Source organism: Anabrus simplex, chromosome 1 (genome assembly GCF_040414725.1).
Source record: "Anabrus simplex isolate iqAnaSimp1 chromosome 1, ASM4041472v1, whole genome shotgun sequence".
Classification (NCBI taxonomy): Eukaryota; Metazoa; Arthropoda; class Insecta; order Orthoptera; family Tettigoniidae; genus Anabrus; species Anabrus simplex.
In genome coordinates, this window is record NC_090265.1 from 369,779,861 (window position 1) to 369,799,911 (window position 20,051).

The 20,051-nt window shown below is 37.9% G+C and overlaps 1 protein-coding gene across 1 annotated transcript in view; it reads left to right on the forward strand.

The window, feature by feature from the left end:
• The first annotated feature begins 468 nt into the window (after positions 1 to 468).
• The window catches only part of rept (RuvB-like helicase 2 rept), a 96,615-nt gene continuing 77,032 nt past the window's right edge, over positions 469 to 20,051 (forward strand). The window contains exons 1-3 of the mRNA XM_067142972.2: positions 469 to 622; positions 6,853 to 6,966; positions 14,550 to 14,670. Coding sequence (XP_066999073.2) covers positions 617 to 622; positions 6,853 to 6,966; positions 14,550 to 14,670 — 241 coding nt within the window. The 5' untranslated portion in view covers positions 469 to 616. The remainder of the gene's footprint in view (positions 623 to 6,852; positions 6,967 to 14,549; positions 14,671 to 20,051) is intronic.

Here is a 20,051-nt window from a genome sequence, read left to right on the forward strand (position 1 = left end):
AATGAATGGTTTCTTCACGCACCATGGTATAATTATTGACAATATTCTGTCACCCATCTACCTGAATACCCCCTTCTCTGTAAATATGCACATGTGGACAAGTAAGTGGGACCGTAGGTGATCTCTTCCTTCTGGATAATTGATTATACCGGTAATTAATATTACCGACAAATGTAATTAGATTATTAACTAACCGAGAAATTTTAATTATGAGCACATGTAAGTTACTTATTGGTGTACTGAAACTCGTATTCCTTACTTCTTTCTTCGCGAACTGGAAAAGATAAACTTAAACACTACGTCACAATTTTGCCACTTTGTAATTTGCTGAAAAATTAATTGGAAACTTGCACAAAGCAACAGAAACGAACACTTCATAGCATTAAATAAGATGGCGGCGGGCGCAGGTTTTTGGCACAATGCTGCCTGTCTGTTTACTATATGTTTGTGGTTGGTAGTGTTTCAGCATGCATTCCTCGCTGTAATTGGTTGCTAAGGTTTCCTGCATTTGTTTGTTGATTCATGGCGGTAAGGGTTAGACTGTGATTGTGCTAGTCTTTTTCCGCTGACAGAAACGTGACTGAGTGATCGTGAAACACAGAAATACGATATTGAAATGGCGGTATGTACTATTTTTGTATATGTTTCAGTGTTATTAGTAACTACTATATATGTATATGATTGTCATAAACCTTAAAATACTTGCAGTATTCCAATGCTCTTTAAACCTATAATACTGATTATAAAGTAATTATGAAAGCACCGCTTGTCTACGGACGTTTGCGAGACTGTAACAAATACCGTGAAAGCACTTATTTACTTATGTTGATATTCACCGGGCGAGTTGGCCGTGCGGTTAGGGGCGCGCAGCTGTGAGGTCGCATCCGGGAGATAGTTGGTTCGAATCCCACTGTCGGCAGCCCTGAAGATGGTTTTCCGTGTTTCCCATGTTTACACCAGGCAACGGTGTACAGTTCCATCTTAGATTCTAGAGTTACCGGTATGGTTGTATAAAACACACTTCTCTAACCGATGCATGTAAAATAGTGAGTGTACTGTGTAATAATGGTTGTATTTGGCGGGAGGTGCTCAAATACGCCAGGGGGTGTGTGTGTGTGTAGATTTACCGACGACGTAAAAGAACTCCTGCGGGACGCAATTCCGGCACCTCTGCGTCTCCGAAAATTAGTTAATGGGGCGTAAAACCAATAACATCACAATATTATTGATTCAGTTAAGAGACATAGGCATCAAGGTCATCATACCTTGTGTCGGTTTATATGCACATTTTTCACACAGCAACAAATCTTATCCATTAATGTGGTATTGCTTTAGCCCGGTCGACATCATATTTCTAATGTTATAAGTAAGTGGAAATTTATGAAATCTTACTTGGAGAGTGTCTCAGAGGAGAGATGTGTTCATTGCGATGTCCAGGAGCACACCATCCTGCCCCAAGAAGTACATTTACTTTTATAACCTAATGACCCGTATAACACACCATTTTCATTTCTGAAGTAGCTACTTTTATTCCTGTTGGCCAAGGTAAAGTGGCACGTGATCTTGTTTCCTTTAATAATGTTAATCATAATTTGTTACCAACCCCAGCACAATAATAGCGCAAGAAAATGTAACATGTTGCTTGTCCCTATATCACAGGTTTTGTCCAGATCTTATCCTAACCGTCCACACGGCGAAAACCACTCCAGACCAGTGGTCTTGTCCAGGTCCCATCCTAACCGTCCGCACGGCAAGAATCAGTCCAGACCAATCGTGTTTCCACATGAAACTAGAGGCCTAGGTCCGCTTCGCGGCGTCTAACCTCCCCTTTGCTTGTCCCTGTATCACTGGTATTCTCCATGTCCTATCCTAACATCCGCACAGCAAGAACAACTCCTCAGCAATCATGTAACAAGAATCACCACCATCGGCTATCGAAGCACTACTCACTCATTAGTTCCTAAGTACAGAGGTTGGCAGCTCTGAGCACCGCTTGACAACATCCTTCCCGAGAAGGCCGCGAGTGTGTAAACAAACAACAGTTGTTACGCGTGTGTGAAAGTCTTGTCGACTGGTCTGAAGTAATGATATTAAGGGGTATTAATGTTTATGTGTTACACCAGTGATTGCGTAACCAAACTTCTAGTAAAAACTGCATCCATCACAGATAAATTTACAAGGTAATATTTTACACTCTAGAGGAAAGTTGTCCAGCTGGGTACCTGTTAAGGATAGCCCAGTGCTGCCAGGCTTGTTTGTTTGAAATATGGGCAGCTAACACACCAAGCATACGTCACAGTCAAGCGAGGGAGTGAACACACTCGGTACAGGACCGGAGCAGTGACATTCGGTTGTGACTATGAAGGTCTCCTCGCGCCATTCAACAAAATGTTGATTGTAGTACAGTGTTAGAAAAGGACACTATAAATGCAAGAAAAACTGGCCTTTTAAAAGTATTTGGGTTTGATTTATACTGCACTCAGTATTAATAGACATTTTTGTATTTTCTTGTATTTACACATTCAGAGAAAACTGGCACGTTACAATTTTCATGTTACAGTGTACAAATATACAGGATTGAAACATGCAAGCTATGATTTCCAATTTCTTGGATGGGAATGACAGAATTTCCACTAAGAAAAGAAAATTCCTCTTATTTATTCAGTAAAACATAATATGTGATGAAAGCCATGTACCGCAAATCGTGTCATGATGTCGTAGCTCATAATTTGGCTGTTTCCAATCTTGAGTCATCATGGCATCCGTGGTATAAAACATGCTCCATAATTCCTTCTTCTTTGAATAAAGTTCTTGTAGAACACTGTCGTAGGCAGGTGTAGAATGGAGTAGCATCCACTCTCGTAGATTGTCTATGAAGATCCTTTCTCTTACTAGTTCATATACCAATCGTGAGGGAGTAAATTTCGATAGGCTTAGAACTTTCTTTAGATAAACGGCTTTGGTCTTCTCTAAATCTCTTAAATTTCTCTTGACCGGGCGAGTTGGCCGTGCGGTTACGAGTGCGCAGCTGTGAGCTTGCATCCGAGAGATAATGGGTTCGAACCCCACTGTCGGCAGCCCTGAAGGAGGTTTTCCGTGGTTTCCCATTTTCCTAACAGGCATGTACTGAGGCTGTAACTTAATTACGGCCACGGCCGCTTCCTTCCCATTCGTAGGCCTTCCCTGTCCCATCGTTGCCATAAGACCTAACTGTGTCGGTGCGACGTAAAGCAAATAGAAAAAACAAAATGCTCTTGGTAAGATGGTCCCATATTAGTTGTAGTCCGTAACTTGCTATTGGTGAGATCTTCACTTTAAAGAGCTTCATCGCCTTATCCACTGAAAAACTCCTCAGATGCTTGATTTCATTCATGGCTATTACCGCAGCAGCGACCTTGTCTTCTATATGTAGCTTGAAAGTGGTACCCATGATCTGTAGAGTCATTCCCAAGTACTTAAAGGAAGCGGGCCTCGATAATCTCTCAGTCTTATAATAAATTGTGTCTTTCATTGCAATTTTCCCTCATTGTCTGAATGTCAAAAGTACTGTTTTACTTGCGTTCAGCTGTCAATTGTTTCTACCTGCCCATTCCAGTAATCTATCAAAAGCTGCTTTTAGTTCTTCACTTGACAAAGACGCAATTGCCATATCATCCGCATTGACATAAATGTTTACATTCTCCGCACTTACTCTCCTGATTGCATCCATGGTCACTATGTTGAACAGAATTGGGCTCAATGGATCCCCCTGAAGCAGTCCTGTTGTTTGTTCTGTCGGAAAAGACATTGTCAAATTGTCATCAGTTTGTGCGTAGTTCTCTGCATGTATATTTCTTATCAGAATAAATAGGGCATTATGACTTCCAATAAGAGGCTCAAGTAATTTTCTGGTGACAGAGTCAAAGGCCTTTGAGCATACCACATACACCCCCACCCCTCTTGAAATATAATTAGTGAAAATTGTAATTCATTGTGTGAAGTACAAAATATGTTGAGGTACTGGTAAACTCCTTATTGTATCCGGACAATATACGTAAGCAGGACAGAAATAACTAACAACATTGAAAATGATCTGGATTTCTGTCCATTGGAAATAAACAACACTGTTCCGCTGTTCTGTTAAAACTCATTTTAATGTTTACCATTCATTGACCTTCATGGCCTGTTCCACACCGTTGCTGTCGCTGAAGCGCATGTACTGCTTGCTCATCTGCCCACCTATTTATATGATTATTATTATTATTATTATTATTATTATTATTATTATTATTATTATTATTATTATTATTATTATATATATAATTCGCTGGGGCCATCAAGGACCATGTTAAGTCTTGTTGCATTTGACACTGAACTTGGCCTTCTTTAGAGCCCACATTTCCCTCATTCTTTGTGAGTGGGCCTGCTTACGCTCCTCTGTCCAAGGGGCACCGTGTCTTCTCTTCGGTTGCTCGTCTCGGTTTAGCCCGTTCGTCAATATTTTCTTGCGGAAGAGATCTCTGTTAAGGGCGTCTTCAGCTGAGATATGTAGCATTTGCAGGTCTTCTTTGGTATTTCTAAACCAGGGAATTGTGGTTTTGGAGTTTGAATAAAAAAAGTGAAAGATTTCTTTAGTTAACTTTCTTCCGTCCATTCTTTTCAGATGACCGTAAAATCGTGCCCGTCTTTTTCTGATTGTGTCGGTAATTTTCTCTATTTTGTTTTAGAGTTCCTTGTTGGATCTCTTTTGATGGATTCCATTTCTGTACTTTGATCCCAAGATTTCTCTCACAATTTTGCGTTCTCTTTTCTCCAGTTCTTCAAGGAGTCCTTTGTTGGCATTTAGAAACAGTGTTTCGGCTGCATATAGAACTACTGGCTTCAGAACTGTTTTATAGTGACGTATCTTGGTGCTTTGGGAAAGGCATTTTTTGTTGTAGATTGTGCGGGATGTTTGCTAGGCTATTTCCAGTTTGCGTACTCGCTCCTGAAGTGCTTCTTTGTCCAGTCCATTTTTCATGATGATCTCACCCAGGTATTTGAATTTGTTTACTCGGGTGATGCCCCCACATTTTGTATGGAGTTTTGGTGGAGCCTCTTTGATGTTAGTCATTACTTCAGTTTTCTCAAACGATATCTGCAAACCAGTTTGTTCGGCAATTTCCTTTAAAATTTCAACTTGAGCTCTAGCGGTTTCTATGTCGTTTGAGAGAACAGCAATATCATCAGCAAATGCTAAGCAGTCTGTTGCGATCCCCTTGGATTTGGTTCCTATTCTCAATGGACTGTAGTTGGTTTCCTGTAATCTCACCCGCCAGGTTCTGATGATCTTTTCAAGAACACAGTTGAAGAGTATCGGGGATAGCCCATCACCTTGTCGGACTCCTGTTTTGATGTCAAAGGAATGCGAGAGACATCCGTGGAACTTCACCTTGGATTTTGTGTCGGTCAGGGTGGCTAATTAATGCCAGCAGTTTCAAATCAACTCCAAATTCATTTAAGATGTTTAGCAGGACTTCCCGGTCAATGGAGTCATATGCTTTCTTAAAGTCCACAAAGACAGACACATACTGCTTGGACCTTAGTGTACAATATCTGATGATCGTTTTGAGATTTTGGATCTGTTCAGCTGTTGAGCGACCTTTTCTGAACCCTCCTTGGTATTCACCTATTTGATGTTCGACTTGTGCTTCCAAACGCTCCAGGATGACAAATGATAGAATTTTGTAAGTCACGGGTAGCAAAGATATTCCTCTGTAGTTGTTGATGTTCTTCATGCTGCCTTTTTTGTGTAATGGATGGATCAAAGCTATTTTCCAATCTTCGGGTAGGGTCTCCTTGTTCCATATTTCTTCTTCTTCTTATCATCAATAAATGTTTTCCTGTTTTCACTTTTTGCTCTTGGAGGAGACCTCCTTTACATTATTTGGGGATCTCTAAACAGGCTAAGAACTGATGTTTAAAGATTTAAGGCCAACCTTCAAAAGTGAGGACTACTCCTGGCAGGAAGCAGCACACCGTGCAAGTTCTGAGTCTTCGAGGACCAAGCGCATCTTCTGATCTGTGGGATAGGCCTACTTAGCACAGCTCAGGACATCTTGGAATTAAATAATGAGGCCACCTCAGTCGTTAAATTCTGGAAATGTATTTGATCTGGATATGAAGAAAAAGAGGGAGCCTCCGTGGCTCAGACGGCAGCGCGTCGGCCTCTCACCGCTGGATACCGTGGTTCAAATCCCGGTCACTCCATGTGAGATTTGTGCTGGACAAAGCGGAGGCGGGACAGGTTTTTCTCTGGGTACTCCGGTTTCCCCTGTCATCTTTCATTCCAGCAACACTCTCCATTCTCATTTCATAGCATCTATCACTCATTAATATAAATCACTTTGGGAGTGGCGACCCCATCATAATAACAGCCTATATACGATTCATTCATTACATTCCTGACCCAGTCAAAGACTGGAATACAGGTTGTAGGTTTTCATTTTCATGAAGAAAAAGAAAGACATCTGGCAATTATTGAAGCTGTACCTTAATCAAGGTTCAACCATCATGTTAGTGCTACATTATACTGGCAAAAAGTCATTTCAAAATTTCTACATGTTTTGGTCGAGATGTGAACAGTACCGACCTTAGTGAGGAATTGGTGACAATGTGATTCACGTATCTCTCTGGCTGGCTTGATTTATGTTGGATTGCCACTAATATTTTTACATTTAAGATCTTTTGTTTAAGAAAGAAAGGTTATTATTTGTGTTTTTTTTTTTTTTTCAATCCGTTGTATTTTCCAGCAAGATATATACACATTGTTAATGTAGTAATAGAACCTTCAATTTTTAAAGATGTAACTTATTTCAGTAATTTTTATTTCAGGCACTTGCAGCAGCTAAGGTTCAAGAAGTACGAGAAGTTACTCGCATAGAGCGGATTGGTGCTCATTCTCATATCCGTGGACTGGGCTTAGATGACAGTCTTGAACCTAGACAAGTATGCCTTTTTTTAATGTTCCCTTAACTGCACAAAAATTGACAGAAAAGGAATATTTTTATACATTCACAAAATACAAGGATCTGCCATCAGCATGATATGTTCATCCTATTTCAAACAAGAGGATTTTGAAAGAAAATCTTTTGCGATGGTCAGTTTTTGTGTGGTTAATTGTGCATGTTGTTCTGTAATTGTCACCTTTCAATCATGAAGAATTTGAAAGTTCACTAATTCACTGTGTTTCACTTCTGTTTTACTTTATCATCATGTTCTTTTAAACCAACATGTTTTTAAAGAGAAAAGTAAAGATTTTATCTTCCTTTCATCACTCTCCAAACAATCTCATGATTGTTTAAGTTGATCGCCTATGGAGTCAAGATTTTCTTAAATAACCTATTTGGAAAATTGATGAATTATGTTTCAGCCTGTGATTGCATAACCAAACTTTTAGTTTAAACTGCATCCATCACAGATTTAAAGAAACTTTAACCGAGCAAGTGGCTGTGTGGTTTGGGTCACGTAGTTATCAGCTTGTATTTGGGAGATAATGGGTTCAAACCCTCACTGTTGGCAGCCATGAAGATAGTTTCCCATTTTCACATCAGGCAAATGCTGTACTTTAATTAAAGCCACGGTCGCTTCCTTCCCCTTCCTAGCCCTTTTCTATCCCATTGTCGCCATAAGACCTATCCGTGTCGGTGCGACGTAAAGCAGATTGTAAGAAATGTAAGAAACTTTAGAGGGTAATGTGTGATACTCTAAGAGCCTCTCGTACATGCTTTGACCAGGATCTGAACGGTGCAAGTGGTTGTGGTTTTTATGTTAAATCTTTTAAGAAAGAACAGATGTTATTTGCTCTTTTTTTAAAATCCATTGTATTGAATATTTGTGGATTTCTTATCAGGAGCAAGTTATTGCAAGCAATCATAGGCATTTATATTGATAATTGGGCTACAGTAAGAATTGATGGTAGAATGAGTTCTTGGTATAAAACAGTTACGGGGATGAGGCAAGGCTGTAATCTTTCACCTTCATTCATAATGTACATGGATCAATTACTGAAAGGTATAAAATGGTAAGGAGGGATTAGGTATGGTGGAAATGTGGCAAACAGTTTGACCCCTGTGGACAAGTTGGTCTTAATGGTAGACTATGCTGAAAGCCTGTAATCTAATATCTTGGAGCTTGAAATGAAGTTCATTGAGAATGATATGAAATGATGTTTGTAGAGAAGAAACCTAAAAGGGTTAAATGGCAGGCATGGAATATGAAACTGGATCAGGGAATCATTTCCATTACTTTGGTTGTGTATTCTCCTAGGATGGTAGTATTCTAAATGAAATTGAATCAAGGCGCAGCAAAGCTAATGGAGCGAGCTCGCAGTTGCCATCAGTGGTATTCTGTAAGAAAGAAGTGAATTCAACAGTCTGTATTCAGACCATCTTTGCTGTATGGGAGTGAAAGCTGAGTGGGCCCAGGATAAATTAGAAGTAACAGCTGTGAAATTGTGTTCTTGTGAAGTTTTTCAGTTTGTTGAAACCAATGCAGGATTAATAAAATTAGAAAATACCCACACACACAAAAAAAAAAAAACCATGTAATAACAGATTATAAAAACCTATCATTTAACTATGTTTTCTTATTGGTTGATAAACTTTTACATAATGAACATTTTACTACATGAAGAAGAATATTTTTTTTCGTATTGGATAAGATAATTTAGAACGTTGTGTGGCACATAATTGATTCCAATTATAGGTTCAATACCTGCTCAGTCCGGTGATATTTGAAGAAGCTCAAATACGCCAGCCCCATGTTGGTAGATTTACAGGCACGTAAAAGACTACTGTGGTGGAAAATTCTGGTATCTCCAAAAACTGTAAAGGGATTTAATGGGATGTAAAACTTATTACATTATGTTTATTCACATTTTACTCGCCATGGTGGTTTACTGCTCAGGAGATGGACTGTTGTCGAGTTTTCCCGACCTCTACTGCTGTGATAGGGAGGTTCTTGTCATGCGGCAGGTGCTCAGAATGACAGACTACTGCATTATGTGATTGTGTGGCGGAAATGACTAAAGGCTTCACTATTGCCTGGTCCATTTCCCACAGTTTTCAAACTTCTGTTGTAAGGTCAGTGTTATTTTACAATCTTCTGGACATAGGCCTGGTGGACACTGTGATCTGAAGGGGCAATCACATCCAGAAGATCAGTCTTCCTGAGCTGTTTGTCAATAAGGACAATATCCGGCCTGTTTGATTTTATGGTCCTGTCTGTCTGCAAAGATTGATTCCAATACAGCTTGAACCTTTCATTTTCAAACACATTAGATGATCTATTCTAATAATATTGGGTTTTCTAATCTAGAAGACCCGACTTGATTCTCAGCTCTTTGGTGCACAATTTTTGCTATCTCATCATGCTGATGAGTATTTTCTTTACCTGCCATGGCCTTACATGCACCCACAATATGCTCCACTGTCTTGGCTGTTTCTCCGCATCTCCTGCATCTACCAATGTGCTTTTACTTGGATCCGCCTTGTCAATACTCAGCAAACACAATATTTTTTTATCTGTATTAACAATGAGATTCTTCCAATAGGTTCAGAAATGCTGAGTAATTTTAAATGATGAGCTGAAGAAGAGAATTTATGTTCTCAAAACATGTACTTATGTGTTAATATAGATCATAAATAGATAAATATGGTCAATATGGTCAAAATTATAGATTCTCCTGCATCTATCGTTAACTTCTTCCTTAAAAATATATTTGTGGTTGTTACGGATGTTTGACTCTTCAGGACTGCCAACAGTGGGGTTCTAACCCACTGTCTCCCGAATGCAAGCTGATAGCTACAGGACTCATACTGCGCAGCCACTTGCTTAGGATCTTTCCTAGCTCTAAAACTTATCTCACATTTTTGCTAAATTCACTATACTAGCAAGTTCCTTCAGTCTCTCCTTTCTTCCACAACCATTTCTATTTCTTTCTGAACTGCACTATCTTATCTCTTTATTTCTCTGTTATAATATTATGAGGGCTTTACCATTCCTTACCATCTTTAAAGGTATATCCTGTTTTCACACTCCTCAACAATTGCTACAAACCCATCCCATAGCCTGTTTACATTTGAATTTACCATTTTGCATTGACCATAATACTTTTTAGAAACTCCTCCATGCCTCTCTTATCAACAATATGGTATTGCCTATTAGTCCTGCTTTTACAACCTTCTTTTATATCGCATTTATTTTTAACAAAACAAATAACCGTCTAGTTGGTTCCATCACTTTCTGATTCAGCTGTTCTTCCCAGATTGATTCATCTTTTGTTGATCATGCTTTCTGTCATTTGCATTACCCCTTCCCAATTAACATTTGGTAAAATGAGATCTACAATAAATAACATTCCTTTCTGTGTCATTACCCACATAGCTGATTATCGTTGCCAGGTCTGTATGAACAAAGCCTAATTTGTTACACGAGTAACAAAGGCAAATCTATTGAGGGGAAAAAATAAAAATCACACACACCTAAACAAAGTCTAGCCACCCCTTGCCTCTAATACGTAACTAATTAAAACTAAAGTCTCTTGCTTTAACTGAACAATATCTGTTCACATTCATCACCATCCTTAAATAACACGCACTGTTAAAACAAAATAAAAAGACCTTTTCTCAACAAGATGCAGTGATAACAAAACAAAGTAACGTAGTTGGCAACATGTAACTTTTTAAACATGTGGGACAGTCTATATTAAAATGTGGCATATTTATTCGCGTAACTTCCCTCCCCCGCCTCCCCTTCTTTTTGCTGTTTTTCAACCTCATAAACAGGGAGGGAAAATTATGCAAATCTAAATTAAAATGGAAATTAAAAAATCGAACATAATTGCCTTACTTAAGTTACAAAATTTATTTAAGCCTAAAATAATACAAAATAATAAAAAATATGTATAATACAATTTTAATAAAAATCAAAGGCAATAATACGTTCCCTAGCAATAATTATATGGAAACCGTCATCTTTTAATGTCTCGTGAGAATTCACTGAAGGTAGGAGCCAGATACCTGAAATAAATGAGAATACTGTATTAGGGTAAAATCTGTAAAACTGCCTACTCTAATATGTATTTGTCATTCATCGTCGCTGTCTTCCAAAGTCGTCTGTAATGAATCACTCCCATTTTCTTCCATCTCCCAGATGCAGTCATCTTCAGTTCCATCTAGTTCATTGGAAATGCCAATTTTCTTGAAACTTTTTGCAATAATGTCTTGTGAAATCAGTCCCCATGCACGAACAATCCACTCACATATTAATTCTAGTGAAGGCCTCTTGATCTTCCTGGTAGGCGTCAGAGTATGAGAACCTCCCGCCATCTATGAAACTGCATGATTTTTTCACTGTGGTCCTTTGAAAGTTGCTGGCATAGAGATGTCCTCCTTCAAAGAGGAAGATTGTTCCTATTCACGAACCAAAAAAGCCACCCTTTGCTTGCTTTAAAATAAGGAATTTTCAAGATTTTGTTACTTCTTCATCCTTTAACTGGTGCATCTCGTTGGAAACTGAAAATCCATCATTTCTCTGTTGATTTACGTAAGAAACAACTTCCTTTTCAATTTCTGGATGCTTCCCGGTTTTGGGTCCCCGAAGTAATAAAGTTGTTTTCTTGGTACACTGTATTTCTTCTTTCTGCTTCCACCAGTAACGCACGTGTGATGGTGCTACGGAAAATTCACAAGATGCAGCACGATTACCGTTATTTTGGGCAAATTCTTTTACGGGCAATTAAAATTATACGTCGTAACTACTGTTTTTCTTTCCCATCATGTCATTAAGAAACACTTCGCACAGCAATTCACACGTAAGAACACTGTTGAAAGCGATTACTGTACGCGTGTGAGTCACAGCCAATAACAAGGGCGAGTTATGGCTAGCAGTCACAGGTGTGTTCTGGCCTCAGGCGCTGGAATGTTGAGTATCAGTCACTTCTCCTCTCCTAGCATGGGAAACATGAACTGGAATTTCCAAACTAGTTTCTGATTTCCACACATCGGCATGAATCACGAAGACAAGTTAAGTCCGTGGTTCACAGCTAGTGGAAACCGTAGATAAAACAAGGGGTGGAAATTATGCAATAATATTTTTTTTCCAAATTTTCGTTCTAAAAATCAGGGAGGGAAACTTATGCGAGTAAATACGGTATTTATCCTTCAATAAGTGGCACCCACAGTTTGAAAGTTTTGCTTTATCCTCATTCCTAGCCAAGACATTCCCCTAATTAAATTCAACAACTTTGAATATCTTTCTAGTTGTGTATATTTCATGGACCAGTTATTATGACTAAAAATGGGAGATAGGAACTCTATAGGCATAAGTGCTCATTTGAAGTTTTTGACTAGATCATAATAGGAGATAAGCTCCTGTTGTTATTCTAATTGTCTTTTATCATAAATACTGTAATGCAGTATTATCAGAGTGTTAGCACAGAAGTTTGTAGAAACATGAATAAAAACAATTGATGGGTATTAAAGCTGTTGAAAATAAAAGGCAAGGCCAGCAATACAAAGAAAACGATTTTCTTCAGCCACACAGCCATGTATAATTTGTGCACTGTGTCTGTTCTTTCTATTACCATAGCTGGGAGTGTGTCTCCTATTGTCTATGATTTGTACCTTAGCAGCAGTAGTTCGGTTAGAGAATGAATGTTTAATAGGTCCTCAGTAACACAGCAGCATTCATCCTCCATCATAACTGAATCTCCCATTAGTAACAGTAAAGCCATTGCAGGCTGAAGACACTCTGATAACAATTCTAGTTACATTGACAATCACCACTGAACACTGCAAGCGATTACTGTTAAGTTAGCCTCTTGACTGGGACATATACGCGAGTCTAGTTCCCAGCATGGTCAGCTCTGTGCTGTTTTACCGAGTGCGTAGAATGCGCAGGTGCGTCCCAATTGGATTCAATATCCTTATGTTTGCCTCAGCGAAACAGCAAACAGAGCGCACAGTTGGCATATCTTAATCATTCGACAAATTTAAAGCTTTCGTCACTTAAAGTGATATTTATAAGAGAAGTAGGCTTTATTGTTATTATAATATGGTGTACGGTATTAAATAATTTATATGCCGTAATATTATGTAGTCATATTCGTTGATCTTTCGTTTTAGATGATGTTAGCCTGGGTAACACGCAAACATAGACCCACCACGCCTGCTGTAATGTGAACAAATCACTGCTACTCGTCTTAAGTTGTAGAAGAATCTTTCTGTTTTAGTAACATTTGTTTCACAAGTGAGAAGCATGAGAGGGCTAAGGCTACCCATGACCCATTGGCGTCATGATACCCCAAATCATGATGTTTTGAATTTCAGCTTATTACCATGATGGGACAGTTCTTGCTATTCTTCATCATATTTAAGAACACATAACTGAGTAAGTGGCTGTGCGGTTTGGGTCACGTAGCTGTAAGCTTGCATTCGGGAAATAGTGGGTTCGAACCCCCACTGTATTGTTCTCAAATGTGATTTTATTTGACGGAAATAAATATCACATGAAAACACGTTCTCTTCCTTGTGTAAATGTCACTGTAAGTCACAAACCACAATTATACACACTAGCAAGTGACACTACAACACCTAATAGCAAAGTACCCTGAAGTCGATTCTGATAAGTACAGATATCAACAACACTGACTCGTGGACTATAACATATGCTCTCTTGAACTCCCCGCCTCCACCTCAGAGTCCAACAGTCACTGTGAGTCCAACACTTGCCTTCCAGTCCAACCTGACTGACTCACTGACTGACAGCTCGATATATATACTGTTCGATCAACCGTCTGGAATTATTGAGTGCTGGAAGGGTTCTTACAACACTCTAATGGAACACACTCGAAACATCGATCGACCAGCTAGTCGAATGGAGTACTCCAGTAATGGATCCAGCTAGAACTTTCATTACTGTTTACCAATACATACGGAAATCTCTCCAACATTCCTAATGTCTCTTCATGTATCTGGATAATAAACCTTACAGTAAGTTTCCAGAACCCTTCATATATACCAAATTATAGTAGAATAAATCTAATATTCAAACATTCTAGAGTTTTCTACCACTTTTGACTATGTAAATTTTGAGGTTGAACTTATACACAATATGTATTTGAGGTTATACAAATGTATAATACATATTTACAGGGAAACCATGTATTAGTCATATTTAACATTTAATAAACGATAATTTAGCATTTAATAAAATATAACCAAAATATACCAAACACAATAATTGAAGGTTTTACATCAGTTACGATGTCGTACATACGACAACTGTTGGCAGCCCTGAAGAAGGTTTTCCATGGTTTCCCATTTTCACATCAAGCTGTACCTTAATTAAGGTCACGGTTGCTTCCATCCCATTTCTAGTCCTTCCCTATTCCATTGTTGCCATAAGACCTATCTGTGTCAGTGCGACGTAAAAGATAGCTATGTAGTCTCGGATATTAAAGATTCTTGACAAGTATATTGTTCTTTATGGTTAGCATTTATAAAGCAAAGCTTATTTGTTTTTTGTAGGTATCCCAGGGCATGGTGGGACAATTGTCAGCCCGCCGTGCTGCCGGGGTTGTGCTAGAGATGATCAAGGAAGGAAAAATAGCTGGCCGAGCCGTGCTACTGGCAGGACAGCCTGGAACTGGTAAGAGAATGAGCTAATTTTTGGAGGTATATTTTCAGTTGTGTTTTGTTTTGTGAATTCTAATCTGTTATTTTTGTATTTGATAGCGTATATCATCAGTTAATATAATAAATTAATTTGTTGAGCCCTCTAAATGATTTGTTACTTCATGTCTTGATTTGACAGTAATTTGTTCCTCTCCATTTCTCATTCAGATAATTATAAGAGTATAATTTCATGCACACATTTAAAAATATATTTTGTTGTTGTTGTTCTCTTCCTTGTATCATATACAGTTATCCATTATTGTACAGTAACTAGATGTTATAAATGGAAATTTTATCATCATAATCATCATCATTTCCCTTTATCCAGCTGTAGCCGGGTAGGGGCAAATATGGTTCCTCTCCACTTTTGGTCTTTCCACCACTCCTCCTCCAACACTGTGTCCCAGTCCAGGTTTTTTCTGTTAATTTATATCACCAAATATTATATTGACACATTAATTGGATGGTGTTATGCATCAATTGACCAAGCGCCAAAATGGATTTTTTTTTTTTTTTTTTTTTTACATTATTGCATCATCTGGTCGTTAAAGGTGTAAACTTTACATAGGTTATAGTTCAAACTTTTATTCTAAATATGATTTTGCAGGAAATGAATTTTGACCAAACGCCAACCTCTCAATCATTAAATTGAAGTTTTGCATCAAGTGACCAGCCGCCATTTCTGAGTCAGAATTACACATCAAATGACCACATGACACGTGTGGAGTCACTTGGTCGTGTGATGCTAAATGTGGATTCCCGCGCAGGTACACAGCTTTCGAGTTCGCATGATTTCTCTGCAATGTGTCATCATTGTAGTTAACCTACTCTTTCTTTATTCACTGAAATCCCTCATTGTGGTAATAAGTTCTTAAGTAAAATGTTTTTATTAAATTTCTTCTACAATTAATTTTATAAAAGTTTGGTGAAAACGAGTTGTGTTGCTCACGGTAAAATTATTTTATAAAATCCGCGAAAGCATCAGGATGGCCATCTATGAACTCACTTCTGTGTTAAGATGTGTATGTGCTACCATCTATCGATAAACTTTTATACCAAGCATCAGCTGTTCAACTTACAGTGTGTTTGATGTTGCACAGTGGTAAAAAGGAAGAAAAGAAATGCCAGGAAATGCTGGACTCGGGAATGGATCAAAAGAAGAGAAGAAGGTAGAGGATTTCTGTCCTTGGTCGAAAATTAGTTGAGATTAGACCAGCATTCATATAGGAATTCGGCAATTGTGTTTTCTGCCCCTCTTCTTGCATTTTTGTTGTGGTAAAGTGGCGTTTTAACTTCGTACAAACAAAGATATTTCTGGTATTCGTCAGTAAAACACTAACAGCTTCCTTAGTCCATCCGGATCCTGCCATTTTAGAAAGAAGTGTTTGTTTACAATCGAGCTTCACAATCTTCTCACGACGTAGCGCCAGCATAATCATGATGCCAGCTTTGCTGATTGGTTCGTTTCGTAAAATTAATTTTACGGAATAGAACATGTCCTATTTTATGAAAAGTTTTATCAAAGGTTTCATAAAACTTGGATTTGACAGTGAGCAACATAAATTTTATAAAATTAAATTATTGTACAGTATATTTGACAGAAAATTTTACCGTGAGCAACAGGCATAAGAACATAGCAATGGACCGTTATCCTCATATATCTTGGTCTGAGCGAATTCTCTTGTTAGCAAAGAATCAGATGCTTCAATAATCTTCTGTTAATTCACAAATCAGTGCTTATAGGTATTGTTTTATGTATTTAAAATGCGTTCATATCTTAGGAAACCGAAGATATTTTAGACGGTCCCATCACACCTGCAATCGCTACGCCCGTTTCACTAAATGCAGATCACTGGCAGTCGAAGAACGGCTTCATAATGCTGAGTTCCTTGACAAAATTCTTTGGTTACATTACGCGAATTTGTGGTAAGTTGATGCGGCCCGTTACCGTTACACTTATTAGATATCATGATACGTCACGATGAATTATGCTGTTAAACACACTTGTAAATAAGAAATTCAAACTGTGTATGCACGTTTGCTAGCTTTCCCTAAAATATTAAGTTTTTGTAATCGATGAACCACTATTCTAGGAAAATAATACAACAGAGGAAGGTGTTCCAATTGCTTTGGAAGAATCTGATAAGAAACAGGCAAATGAAGGTGTAGATCCCATAACATTCTCTCCAGCAGAAGTTAGCCAACAACATTTGACTGCAGTAAATGAATTTCAGGTGTGTTAAATGCGTTACTAAAAATACTTAAATTTTCATTGGTCTATTTGAGTTTATTTATGTAGATTTATAACCTTAAATATTATTATTAATAGTCATAATTTCCTGTTTTTATTTAGGAGACATCAAGGACAGAAACTAGTGACGAAAGTGAATTATGCTCTGGAAGACCAGAGAAAGGATGAAAAAGAAAATATCCCAGCGAAAACAGGGAGAGAAGAAAAATGAAATATATAAGGAATGAAAGTTACATGACTCAGAAGGGAAAATTGAAGGAATCTAAGGAGTTTCGCGAGTATCTATGCCCTTGCAAATGTCTCTCCGTGTTAGGTGCTAAAAATGCTCAAAAGGAATTTGAAAAATTCTGTAATACAGATTCTCACGATGCTCAAACAGTTCGTCGCTGGCTTCAGAATGAAAATGGATCAGCTCTACATGGTCTCCTCACTCCGTTATGACCCAAGGGAAAACCAGTTTCAGAAGCGAAGCTGAACGACCCGCGCTCCCTCATGAAATTCCCAACGATGCTAAGCCTTTCTATAAGGACCTCTTTAGTGATCCTAGAATAGACAATGATATAGATGGGTTTGATTGTGGAAATATGGATTTTGAACTCGAAAATTCCTAAAATCCTGCATTATGTTACACTTTGAGAAACTGTGTGTTTATCATGCCTTAATACTATAATCTACGAGGGTAATTTCTATACTATATTCTAAAATTCATGATCTTCTATCTCATGTTGTATGTCATTATGTATAATTTAATCCTGTACTTAAATAAGCAATAAAATCAGTTAACAAGTATCATATTTTACACTGCACTGAATTTTTAAAAGTTCAGTCGATCACTAAATGACAATTTTATTTGTTGGTCAAGTGGTGCAAAACAAAAAACTAAGGTAACCGCAATAAAGTATCAAGTGACCAAGTGCCATTATCTCAGATTACAACAATATACTTCAAATATCCCTTAATTTTATACATTAAGAAGAAAATTTATGTTTCTATCTTCATTTTATTATAGAATACCTCACATTTAACAGGAAATGTGAGTTAATACAAGGCATTTTGCATTTGTATCAATATCTCAGAATCTACTTTTGGCGCTTGGTCAAGTGATGCATAACACCGTCCAATTACACTAGAACCTCGATCATAATTCTCAGAAGAAAGGGTTCCTTGGATTCATCATGAAAGTTTTTTGGCTCTAATTATTTCCATTCATAAGGTGAGTTGGCTGAGTAGTGTAGCTGTAAGTTCACATCCAGGAGATGGTGGGTTCAAATTGCACTTTCAGCAGTCATGCTGATGGTTTTCCATGGTTTTCTCGTTTCACATGTTGCAAATCCTGTAGTTTTACCTTAATTGATGCCTCTAGAATAAGAAGGACATATATGTCAAAAATGAGTTTGGAGAAACCTGTGCTCTCAGAGATGTGCTACAGTTTTCTGCTTGTCATGCATAGAGGTGTATGCATCAACTGGGATGTTGGTTTTTGTATGTGTGCCTCTTAGTGCTTTCATGTTTTGTTTAAAAGATAGTTGGATTATTTCATTTTTGTGTTTTGTATCACACTCTGTTCTATAAGTAGTCCTATTCTAATGTTGTACTTAAGCAGAAAATTTAAAATAGTTTTCATAATGGTAAGAATAATAGCATGAGTTAAAATAACTAGCATTTATTTTACTGTAGAAGAAAAAATCCTGTTTCCAAAAACAATGATGATGGAACATATTGATGTAGTTTAGAAATCTCAAGTTAATTTGTTGGATAGGGTAAAAACATTCTTCTGAAGTAAAAATCATGCCCGTAGGTACTAAATAGTTGTTAGTCATTCCACACTATTTCCTGCCTTGTTTAAAATATGGAAAAATACATTAATAATACTGTTATTTTATATAATATTAAAATTCAATTTAAAATGATAGAAGTTTCTGTACCGAAAAAAGTGCTGACTCAGTGCTTATGTTGATGGAGAATTCCATATGCTAGATTATGGTAATTTAACAAGTCATCGTCCAAATTGGCCATGTCTTCTTCCTCGCCTAATTGTGGTACATTTTCTCATCTATGGAATATACCTTTGAAATATGTATGGTGAGTTCGGGGAATGTAGGTCAGAAGATCCCAGACATCAGCTAATTTTTGTGCAAAAATTGGTACAGGGTTCAACACTTCCAATCATATTTGTTTCCAGGCCCTCTTTGCAGATTTGTGAGATAAGGTTATTCAGTATTAAATGTCGTCTTGACACCAAATCCCATCTTGAAACGACTGGAGAAAACTAGAACTCTGGCCTCTGGAAACTTGGCACCCTGAACTTGTAGCTTTGTTATGTGATTCTGAAGAACTTCTATATTTAGTCAAGTCTGCTCAAACACACAATAACAAAAGGATTCTTTGTTCTGCTAATTTCAATTTGCTGTGCATAAAGCATCCCAATAAATACCTCTCTTTTCTGTAGATGCTTTCCAATATTTCCAGATTCACTGTCACATGGCAGATAAGAATGACCTGGCACCATCAAAATGTGTTCAATCCTAGTAATTTTGTTGTCTATGTAATGCATTAGCAATTTGAAATTTCATCAGATCCTCTTCTTCCAGTGTTTTCAGACATACATCAAAGCATTTCTATTCTGCAGATTTTAGATGCCAGACTTAAAATTCCATAAGGAGTTCACCCGTAGGAGGCTTGTTGAAGCCATTGTGTAGGAAATGACACATAAATTCAATTGGAAGCTGCTGCCTTGCAGATGTGGCGGGGAACTGCAAAAGGCTAAGGGAGATAACCCTGACGGAAAATCGTCTCTAAGGTTAGGCCTAGCAAGAAATTGGAGAGTAACTGCAATCGCTTTCAACACTTACACGAGGCTCGGATGCAAACAAAGAACTCGGAGTAGACAACAGCACCCACAGATCCACGCCAGGTATGATGGCTTACAGCCTGATGATAGGTCAAGCCTTGCGATTGTGCAACAACCCCGGAGAAGACAACACACTTGAATAGGAACAATCAATGTACTGAATTTGACTGGGAAATGTGAATAGTTAGTGGAAATCCTGGAGAGAAGGAAAATATCAATCCTAGGACTGAGTGAAACTAAATGAAAAGGTAAA